Source organism: Xenopus laevis, chromosome 8L (assembly GCF_017654675.1).
Source record: "Xenopus laevis strain J_2021 chromosome 8L, Xenopus_laevis_v10.1, whole genome shotgun sequence".
In the NCBI taxonomy this organism is placed as follows: domain Eukaryota; kingdom Metazoa; phylum Chordata; class Amphibia; order Anura; family Pipidae; genus Xenopus; species Xenopus laevis.
Genome location: NC_054385.1, coordinates 41918103 through 41930107, shown reverse-complemented (window position 1 = coordinate 41930107; position 12005 = coordinate 41918103). Strand labels below are relative to the sequence as shown.

Below are 12005 nucleotides of genomic sequence, written 5' to 3'. Positions count from 1 at the left end.
ACACAGGCTGATCTGATTCAAATCAATGGAGCAGGGGCAGGAAGCAGATCCGCTTCTCTCAGCCTCCAAAAATATGCAGCCTGGAGCCATCAGTCTGTGTGCCCATAGCCTAAGGATAGCTCTTTCATTTAATTACTTGCACTCTGAAAGAAATTCTACGTTTCTCATCTTAAATGGACTTGTCTGTTTCTGCTACATTTTGAACTATTTATTACTATTTTTTTTACTGGATGTGAATTGCTTACATTACCGTACTATTATTTGTACATATCAGCAACAGACTGTCTACAGGAGTAGGGAGTAAGGATGTAGTTACCTTGCATGGCACCTCTATCCAAAAAGTTGTTAAGATTAAACAAAGTATTTCTGGATGCAAGATACTGAATAAATCTCTGAAGAAAAAAAACATTACATTTATGAAAAAGAAATCTATACATAAGTATAAACATATATGTTATTCAAATAAAAACAGATATGCAATAACAGCTCTGTCTAACAAAGATCATGGCTTACTGCAAAAACCAATCAGGAAGCACCTGGCATTATTTCCATGCAAAACATGCTGTACAGGGGAAATTTTTCCCCAAAATGTCAATATACACTTTTTTTTGACAATTGACTGCCTGTGCAAATGCATGTGCATCTTAAAGGGTGGTTCACCTTTAAGTTAACTTTTAGTATCTTATAGAATAGCCAATTCTAAGCAACATTTCAATTGGTCTTTGTTATTAATTTATATTTTATAGTTTTTAATTATTTTTCTTTTTCTTCTAATGCTTTCCAGTTTTCAATTCTGGGTGACTGACCCCATCTAAAAACAAATGCTCTGTAAGGCTACAAAGGTATCGTTATTGCTACTTTTTATTACTTGTCTTCTATTCATATTCCAGTCTCTTATAAAATCAATGCATGGTTGCTAGGGTAATGTGAACCCCTTTAAGGTGGCTTGCAATGCCTACGTTCTTGGCCATTGTCAGTTTATTCTTCCATTTACAGACCAAAACAACTTGCCAACCCCTCTTAGGGAAGAACCACATAGGTTGTCACAGGCCCTCAGGGGTCAACATCAGGGTGGCCTAAACATGTGAAATCCGTCTGTCTGGTGAGGTCTTAAAGGACAAGGAAAGTTCAAATAAAGAAGTAGCTATAAATGTTAAACATTATGTTTTGTGCTTCTGTACCAGCCCCAGGCAACCACAACCCTTTAGCAGTAAAGATCTGTGTCTCCAAAGATGCCCCAGTAGCTCCCCATCTTCTTTTCTGCTGATTCACTGCACATGCTCTGTGTTGCGGTCACTTACTGAGCTTAGGGACCCACTCACAATATAAAAGTACACAGAGAATATAAATGTCACAGTATAAGGCTGATTAGTAATTCTTGTAGATAATTACTACATGGCAGCACATAAACCACTGCAATTAGCATCAGAATTTAATAATCAGTCCTGTAGCATCAGCTTATATTACAGGCCAACCTCATTTTCTGCTTGATAATTTGCAACGACCCCTAAGCTTAGCTTCTCAACAGCTGCTCAGAACCCACTGAGCATGTGAGTGTCGCAGACACTTTCCAAGATGGTGACCCCCTGTGACAAGTTTGAAGTCCTGGATCATTGCTGCTATTGAGAAGCTAAAACTTTAGGCTGGCGCAATAAGTACAGTATATAAAATATGTCATTTTTAATTAGTCATATTCAATTTTAGGGTTAAGCTGGCCAAACACATATCAATATTATTGTACAAAACATATGATTTCATATTATTACTGGTACATGTATGTTGCCCTGCCTAGCCCATGTACAATTGATACCGACCAATTCATTGTGCTTTGGCAGACAACGAAGTAAAGAGGAGCCACCGTTTCTCCTCATTTACTGCGGATTTGAACATTTGTGGGTTCTGCATGAAAGATCGGAACAATAGGAATGCGGGCATACTGGGTGTCGGCCTTGTACACTCACCACCTGTAGATTGTAGTGATAGATGTGGGAGTGTGTTTTTCTACACAATAATTTAATTTTAGATTTTTTTTTGGTTTGCAGACATTAGTAAGCAACATCCCAGGCGTAATAAAAATACTGCCTGCGTGCCTTACCTCATTGCCGTACATCATGAGGTGATGTGTTGTGATGAGAGCTTTAAATACTACAACCCAGCTCCCATTTGCGGTTCTCTCAAAAAGTGTGTCAGCCAGCTGAGGGATGTTTACATTCATCTCATTTGTACACTGTATAAGATCTGTAATTAAAAAAAGAAAAAAAATCAGTTGTAGCAAACCAGCCATTTACAATGCAGTATGATCAACGTGATGCATTTCTTCTGACTCAAAGTAAAATTTTAGTTATAGACACCACAGAATATAACATCAGCATCAACTAATTAGGAAGCTACAACACTTTGCAGGCAACATATGTAGATGTACGTCATACTTTGGTAAACCTCATTACCTAGTCTCATTTGAAGAAGAGCTCTACTTTGTTGATCTTTTCAGCACTTCTATAGAGCTGAAAATAGCACAATACTCTGCTTATGTCTGTACAAGGTATGTTTGCAAAGCAATACCAGGTGAATGTGGGAGGAGGATATGGCGTTATTATGTGTGTTTTGCATTTCTGTTGTCTACTGACAAACATTAAGGGTCACATTTATTAAGGTTCTAGTTGTGTTTTCGAGTTCATTTTCTTGTTCAAAATTTCGTGTTACAAAAAAAGGAAGCTCAAATTTTTCTGAGATTTATTATATCCTGACCCTGAAAATAGCTCAAATCCGAAAATATGCCATGTAAAACTTGGCAAGGTCATGTAGGAATCAATGGCAGATGTCCCTTGAACCATTTGAAGATGCCAACAGTCTTCATGATGTTTTGAGTTTTTTTTTTTCCCAGAGGGTTTTGACCAAAAACTCGATCAATTTGAGTGATTTGAGTTTTTTTTTATCCCATGATCAATTCGAGTTTTGGGGTTGTTATTCCCACAGACTCGCTAATTTGAGTTTTCCCCATTTGAGTTTTTTTTTTAAAATTAGAAACCATTCAAGGTCAAGGTATATAAAACGCTAACATTTGACCTTTGATAAATAACCCCCTGAATATATAAAATATATATTTTATGTAAAGGAACCATTAAGTTTCACAAAATTAGCCTAATGTTCGTGCAGTCTTTAACAGTCCAATCACACGTGCATGCAAATTACTATTGAGACAAGTGTGCGAATACAAACATGCTTCAGTGGTTATTATCTTGGACTCTGAGAATATGACAGGAGTTGCTCATATACAGAGCCTTGTTTAGTAAGTTGTCTATACATTATAAGATCCACTCAAGCAGATATTTCACCAGAACTAGAGGTGGCAGATATGGTCCCCAATTCGATGGGGAGAATCAAACTTACTTGATCGACACCTGCCTGATTTTTGGGCATATAATGGCGGTTCAGAGAACGAAGTGTCGTCTGGTGCAGGGTGTAAATAAGTCCTGTACTTATTGTCTGCCTTTTACCCTGCCTTTTTTTGCATGAGCATTAAGGAACATGATTTATGCACCGGTTAGTGCTCTAGCACTGCAATCGGGGTCTTCTTAAACCACTCCCATATTGTGAAGCCAAAATTTGCTCTCTCCGCTTTTGAGTTGGTAAGGAGTATTCTCATTTTTTGAATATTCTTACACCTGTAATTAAGCTTGGGACACCTATTTACAGAGCTACAGAGGATATAGATTACCTTTAAAGGAGAAGGAAATGCTAAAATTAAGTAAGCTTTTCAGAAAGGTCTATATACACCAGTAAACCCTCACAGTAATGCTGCTCGGAGTTCTTGGTCAAAAGCAACACTGCATTTCTTTCCTTCTATTGTGTACACATGGGCTTCTGTTTCATTCTTCCTGTTTTCAGCATAAACCTCCAGGGCTTGAGCATGCTCAGTTTGCTCCTCTCTCCCTTTATCCCTCCCTTCTCTTGCTGTAATCAGAGCCCAGAGCTATGAGTGAGCAGGGAGAGACTCAGGCATGAAGTGATGTCACACCAAGCTAATATGGCAGCTGCTATCCTAAACCAAAAGAAAGAGCTTCTAGAGTTATTTACTCTGGTATGGTAAAGCATTCTACAGAATAAATATAGTGTTCTAGCTTGCGCTTTTGTGGTTAATCTATTGGCAATAAACTGATTTGGTAGCTTTCCTTCTCCTTTAAACCTAATCGTGCTACGTTTGTGTCTGCAATACTCTTGTCTTTACATTTCGTACTGGCAAGGACATGTTATTGTTTTACTTGTTATCAAGTGCTATATGGGTTATCCATCTGCGTTTAATGGGGACCTGTGCAAATATTTTGTGCATACGTTATGTGCACTGGTCTGAAAAAAACCTCTGCATGAGCCGACTTTAAATAGCCCATTTATTTGTACAGCATTAATCATATTCTATAGAACTATACAGTATGGAAAAAACATGACATGCAAACGTAAGCATCTACTGAAACGCATGGAGTCCTCCCTCTCACCCACATGACTGCAACTGGCCTTGTCCTTAAACTCTAAGGACTCAAATGATAAACAGAATGTACATACACACACTCTCGAACGATCAAGGTGAAACCAGATATAAATATATTTTCATTAAAAACAGGATTTGGCTAAATGACAGGCAACTGCAAATGCATGCCAAAATTAAAAGAAAAGGCAATTCTGAGCAACTTTTTCATATACGTCAATTAAACAACGTAAGTGGTTTTCAGGTTGTTTGTAAATGTTTGTTGCAGAATTGTGGTATTGGTTTAACCCTTTCTTTTCTGTTCGGACTCGAACCAGGGCTGTTAATTTTGCCACATTGTTCCCAGAGGCACAATCGCTTTAATCAAATTATTACTTTTTTTAAATTGACCATTCCAGAATGCTATCTACAGGAAGGACATCTCCCATAGTCTCTATTTTAATCAATTTAATAATTCTCATTTTTAAAAGTGATTTCCTTTTTCCCTTTATTAATAAAACAGTACCTTGTACTTGACCCTAAGATATGATTAATCCTTATTGGGGGAAAATAAATCCTTTTGGGTTTATTTAATTTTTGTCAGAGTAAAAAGTCTACTACTCATCATCAACTTAAGCCTCAGAATACTAATACAGGTATGTGATCCCTTATATGGAAACCTGAAATCCAGAAAGCTGCGGGAAGGCCATCTCCCATAGCCTCTACTTTAATCAATTTAATAATTCTCATGTTTAAAAAATATTTCTATTTTCTCAGTAATAATAAAACAGTACCTTGCACTTGATCCTAAGTTATGAATAATCCTTATTCGGGGGAAAAAAAATCTTATTGGGTTTCTTTAATTTTTGTCAGTTTACAAGGTCTACTACTTATCACCAGCTTTAGCCTCAGACTACTAGTACTGGTTTGGGGTTTCCTTATCCGGAAACCTGCTATCCAGAAATCTATCTACAGGAAGGCCATCTCCCATAGCCTCTATTGTAATCAATTTAATCACTCATTTTTAAAAGTGATTTCCTTTTTCCCTTTAATAATAAAACAGTACCTTTTACTTGATCCTATGATCTAATTAATCCTTACTGGGGGTAAAGCCATCCTACTGGGTTTATTTTAGTGCTTAAAATTATTTTTTTTAAGCAGACTAAAGGTAAACTACCCCAAAACTCCAGGTCCCGAGATTGGAGTTGGATAACAAGTTCCACGCTGTGAAATTCCACAGAAATATAAAATTATCTTTATTATAAAAAAAAAATAGTTTTAAACTTAAAGGACCAGTAACATCAATTTTTTGTATTAAAAAATGTTAGTGTAGAACGAAAAAAAACCCACAAAGACATATTAAACTTTTAAATCGCTAAGTCTTTATTAAGAAATAACTTACTGAAACTCCTCTTGCGCTCCTCTTCAGAAAAGGTGATCCGGCAATCCATCGTGCAGCGCTCGATTTCATCTCCCTGCTTTCCTTATAGGAGATAGCCAGGGAGGAGAAATCAACTGCCGCATGATAGATTGTCACCTTTTCTGAAGAGGAGTGTAAGTGGAGTTTCATTAAGTAATTTCTTAGTAAAGACAATTTAAAGCGATTTAAAAGTTTAATATGTCTTTGTGTTTTTTTTTTTCATTCTACACTAACAAATCTTTTAATAAAAAAAATTTATGTTACTGATCCTTTAACTAAACAATACTTTTTTCATATTGCCATAATGAGTGGTCCACTGAAGACCTATACCGTTATCCGGAAACCTATTATCCAGAAAACTCCGATTACATAATCGGAGACTACATTTTATCCAAATAATTCAGATTTGTAAGGGTAGGGGTAAACGGGCAGATTCAGGGAGATTTAGTTGCCTGGCGATGAATCGCCTTTTCTGTGGGGCGACAATTTCCCCGAACTGCCTTCCGTCTACTTGAATGAAGAATCGCCTGCGCTAATGCACTCGCGGCGCTTCGATTTCTGAAGTCACCCGAAGTTTCCTCTTGAGGCAACTTCGGAAATGGAATCGCCGCGAATGCATTAGCGCAGGCGATTCTTCATTCAAGCTGGCTGAACGCAGTTTGGGGAGATTGTCGCCCCGCAGAAGAGGCGACTAAATCTCCCCGTCTGCCCCAACCCTAAAAATTATTTCCTTTATCTCTGTAATAATAAAACAGTAGCTTGTACTTGATCCAAACTAAGATACAATTAATCCCTTATTGGAAGCAAAACCAGCCTATTGGGTTTACTTAATGTTTTCATGATTTTATAGTAGACTTAAGGCAGTGATCCCCAACCAGTAGCTCGCGAGCAACATGTTGCTCTCCAACCCCTTGGATGTTGCTCCCAGTAGCCTCAAAGCAGTTGCTTATTTTTGAATTCCAGGCTTGGAGGCAGGTTTTGGTTGTATAAAAACCAGGAGCACTGCCAAACAGAGTCTCAATGTAGGTTGATAATCCACATAGGGGCCACCAAATGGCCAATCACAGCACTTATTTGGCACCACAAGAAAATTTTTCATGTTTGTGTTGCTCCCCAACTGCTTTTTCTTCTGAATGTTGCTCACGGGTTCAAAAGGTTGGGGATCCCTGACTTAAGGTATGAAGATCCAAATTACATAAAGATCAGTTATCCGGAAAACCCCAGCATTCTGGATAAAAGGTCCCTTATCTGTACCAAAAAAAAGTCTTCTTATAGGATATACTAATCCTCAGCTCCAAATCTACATTTTGTAGAGTATGTTTATATATCAAAGACTGGGGCAAGTGTCAGCATGGTGACACAGCGGGGAGAACTGTAGCCTTGCTATGGGGTGTTTGGTTTCATTTCAAGCAGTTTGTATGTTCTTGCCATGTTTGCATGGGTTTCTCAGTTTCCGGTCACATTCCAAATATCATACAGACAGATTAATGGGCTCCTGATAAAAATGGTCATAGTGTGTGTAAATGTGATAGGGACCTTAGACTGTAAGCTTCACGGGGCAGGGACTGATATATATATAAGCTGTGGAAATGCTGGAGCTATATTATTAACAAAGGATAATAAAAGACAATGCTCTGTTATTATTCCATATGCTAAAATAATGCCATATATCGGGTCACAATTGCCTGCCCTGGAATCAATACAATCCCCGCTCCCTTGTGCTTCTGTGGTGCATAAATGGGTATTTAATGGCTGATAATTCATAAAAAAAAAAACAAGATCTGCTGTATCTGGGATTCCAGACACCTGCAATCAGACACCATGTTTGTCAATGGAAAAACAAGGTGACATCTCCTTCTTCCTGTGTTGTCATCAGAATTGTCAGGTACAAGCAGCCTGTACTGAAAGAATACATATCAGTATAAAGGACTGTACAGCCCATGCATGCCAAACTCACCAGCATCCAGCTGATAGGAACTACAAGTCCCAGCAACCCCCATCAAGTACCAATAATCTGTCACATGAAGAACACAAGAGTATAAAGCCCAAGGCCAGACTTACAGTCTAAATGTTTCTTCTTGGGACCCATCATTTCATGGGTTGTCGCCTTACATACGGCTTTGGCCACGGCGGAGCCAGTGACACTATGTTGAGCCGCCGTGATCCGATCTGTGATGGACTGGCCCGACATGATCCTTCTCCGTGCCGACCGGGCAGCAACCCACACTGAATAACACGTACACACACACACGGGCGCTGTCACTACAACCCTGTGTCACCCGATACCCTGCCTTCCTTCCCCCGGTTCCGGGTCACCGTATAACGAGGCTAAAGGAAATCCTTATGAGCGGTGACCCGGCCGGGCAGAGTGGGGGAGTGCGTACAAGCCTTTTCCCCTTTCTATCCTTTATGCCTTCCTCTCCCCCACTCCCACTCTCTATCGCTATCTCCTCTCCTTTTCCGGTTTCTCTCCCCTATTCCGTCTCTTTTTTTTACCTCACACTTCACCCCTAAGACAAAATGGCGGCACCGAGTCATGTGACTGGGAACCTCTGATGCGCCGGCTCATTCCAGTGATAATCAGAAACCGGCTAAAGTACAGACTAGCAAACAACAGGGATTCCCTATATTCCTCCCAGACAGAGTCGGTCCGCTCCCCGTGGTCCTGTCGCAAAGTGGAGCCTTGTTGGGACTGGACCATTGATGTCGCAAATGGTGAAGCCGCCTTGATGTCGCAAAGGGTGCACACACATAATATACATTACAGCCTGAAATGGTTGTGATATGACACTGAAGTTGGTTTATTATGAAAACTAAAATGAGATCAATAACTTATGTAGAGTCAGCAGACTGGGGTGACAGGGATCTTTCACTATAACTAATGGAGTCTCAGTGGCCATTTACTTTCAATTTAGAGACTTGGAGAAAGACAAATCAAGGGCTTCACAGTATTGCCCTGCAGTCTCTCCAGTGTGTGGGTGCCTTGAAGAGTCCCATTTAAAGATAGAAAATAAAACTGACAAGGCACGGCACATCTGGACACATTTTGTCTATACCATCTGGACACACCTGGCAAGTCTGGGGATCATACTTGCCTATTATAATATTACACTGCAATTGTGTGGGTTTAATAACAGCCTCTATTGTATTGTACCTATAAACCACCTCATCAGGTGCATAGTTCATCAGTAATGAGGAAGCGAAGAGCAGAAGTGGCTTTTGTTTACTTCCTTATTTGCTGTTGTACCATGCACTGGTTGAGCTGGAGTATATGTTTAAAAATGGCATCTATTTATTATGCATCACCTTAGCAAGTGCAAAAAGAAGTAAACAGGAACTGCAGCTGAATAGAACAATAGGAAGTAGTCGTACACATGCATACCTCCCAACAATTTGCATTATTTGATGAGGCACAATTTAGACTACCCCTGTTCTGCACAGACCATGACATTCTTACACTTTCCCATCAATTTCCATCCCTTTTCTGGTCCCCAATACGGCACTGTCCTACACAGGTGTAGTAAGGAGAGATGGTGCCTATAGTAACAGTGGAATAATAGTCTCTGGGAAAAGACTGTGGCTGTGGGATAGCAGGTATAGTAGGGAGAGATGGTGCCTATAGTAGCAGTGGGATAATACTCTCCAGGAAGGCAGTGTGACTGTGTGATAGCAGATATAGTAGGGAGAGATGGTGCCTAGTAGCAGTGGGATAATAGACTCTGGGAAGGGAATGTAGCTGTGGGATAGCAGGTATAGTAGTGAGAGATGGTGCCTATAGTAGCAGTGGGATAATAGTCTCTGGGAAGGGACTGTAGCTGTGGGATTGCACGTACAGTAGGGAGAGATGGTGCCTATAGTAGCAGTGGGCATAATAGATTCTGGGAAGGGAGTGTGACTGTGGGATAGCAGGTATAGTAGGGAGAGATGGTGCCTGTAGTAACAGTGGGATAATAGTCTCCAGGAAGGGACTGTGGCATAGCAGGTATAGAATTCCAATAGAGTATGGGGGAATCTGCGCTCAGCCCAACAATGGTTATGCAGTGAATGCCTCAATCCTCTTGTATGGATGTACCGTACATCCAAAGGTATCAATCTTAGTAGAAAGTAAAAGGAGAGCACTCAAATTGCAGATTTACCTGCTTATGCTTATTTATTTCAGTCTGTGAGACACGACATGTTTCGGGCCCAAAAAAAAAGCCCTTTCTCAAGTGTAACACACACAGATACACAGTGAACATTTAAACACACCCATTCTGCCAATTAAATCCCCACATCCAATCTGATATGGTATGCAAATTATCAGAAAGTTCAATGTTGTATCCACAGGTGATTCAAGTGCAATCCACAAATCTTCAGGTGATTATGTACTCTTTAAGTTAGTGTCCAGTCATAAAAAATATAAAAAATACATTGTATACATTATTAAGTGCCGTAGTATCAAGTCGAATAGAGACAATGTAGAAAAACAGCCAAAATACATTCTAATATTAAATACATTGTAATAATGAGTACATTAATTTCACCAACCTGTTAAAAACAAAATTAGATACAAAATGTAAAGGTAAAGCGGTATTACCATCTAAAACTACCCTTAGAAAAAGGCTAAAATACTTGAGACAATTAAAAAACTTTAGAACAATAAAATCTTACCCTGCTATAGTTGTTATTTCTGCATTAACTTTTCTCACAACTTCAAGGTCTGTAAGGTAAAGGAGTCAAGATATTAATTTTACAAATAAGGCTTCAGACTCCAAGAATCATTGAGACCATCAGGGATAAGTGTACCTAGTGTAAATAGCGTTTCTGGCTGTTCAGTGCAGGAGAGAGAAAGTTGGGACATTTCAGTAACAATTCGGGACTGTGGGTTGAGCTGTCAAAATAGGGACTGTCCCGCGAAAAATGGGACAGTTGGCAAATATGCTTGTATGGACCAAAACAAATCATTTTTCTGGTCCTTTATACTTGCTAATGTATAGGTCCCTGTACTGAGTGCAGCTATTCACTGCCATTATCTACATAGTACCATGTAGCCATTGTGTGTCAGTCAGACATGTATTTGCACTACATGGGCTTCTGAGGGCTTAATAATTTAATTTGGATTGAATAAAGACAAAGCTCCATAAAGCTAATGCATTGGCCTCGGCACAGACACACAGAGGGAAAAAAAATCATACTCACACGTGTCTGCACACCTTTCAGTATAGACAGAGGAGCCAGTGAATCAGCTGATTATTGGCTTCAGTTTATCCTCAGGCTTAAATATGATCCATAATGTAATGTCAGTCTGAGGGCCCACAGCTAATGACCTCTCTGACAGTCCGAGTACATCAACATAACAAATATGAGCTTTATATTATGAGGGCTTTATATTCACATACATAGTTAAGAATACTATGAATAGCTTTATCCTTATCACCCTTTCGGAATCCTATGTTTAAATGTCCTTTAAACAGTAGAAATACATCCCCCATTTGTTTGATCTGAGCACTTAAACAGATAAATGAACTGGGTGAAGAAGTCTTACTCCCACCATTTTAAAATGACAGGCGATCAAAATTAGAATTTCCGCTCAGCCTCCTACAAAAATGAGTAGGCAGAACTAAAATTTCTCATGACAGATTTCTTTTATGGTACTGACCCATATGTGATTCTATTTCGAGAATAGTGGGATAGGAATGTTTACCCCTACACCATGGTTAAGATTATTTTATGTATGATATGCCATAGTGAATATTAGCCATATCCAGATGAATTTTCAGCATTTCAAGCTGTTTAGGATTCATGTCATTAGTGTAAAGCTCTCACTAACAACAATCTAAAATCCTATTAGATTACCTTAAAGTAGAACAGGGGTTACAACAGGCCTCTTCTGATCAACCTGAACTTAAAGGACAAGGAAAGTCTAAAATAGAATAACGCTAGAAATGTTGTATTTGGTATACTAAATATAAACATGAACTTACTGCACCACAAGCCTAATCAAACAAATAATGTATGCTTTCAAAGTTGGCCACAGAGGGTCACCATCTTGTAACTTTGTTAAACATCTTTGCAAGACAAGACTGTGTACATGCTCAATGTGGTCTGGGCTGCTTAGGGATGGTCATAAATTATCAATACAGG

General features: G+C 39.2%; 1 protein-coding gene across 3 annotated transcripts in view; it reads right to left on the bottom strand.

Annotated features, from left to right (window-relative positions):
• Positions 1-8492, bottom strand: part of picalml.L (phosphatidylinositol binding clathrin assembly protein like L homeolog) — a 30996-nt gene extending 22504 nt beyond the window's left edge. Inside the window, exons 1-3 of one of the 3 annotated variants that reach the window (XM_041572731.1) lie at positions 7944-8492; positions 2096-2238; positions 317-392 (exon numbers count right to left, since the gene is read on the bottom strand). In XM_041572731.1, the coding sequence (XP_041428665.1) occupies positions 317-392; positions 2096-2238; positions 7944-8073 (349 nt within the window). In that variant the 5' untranslated portion in view covers positions 8074-8492. The remainder of the gene's footprint in view (positions 1-316; positions 393-2095; positions 2239-7943) is intronic. The other 2 variants (XM_041572730.1, XM_018229826.2) reach the window with 2 other exon arrangements.
• Between the last annotated feature and the right edge of the window lie 3513 nt (positions 8493-12005).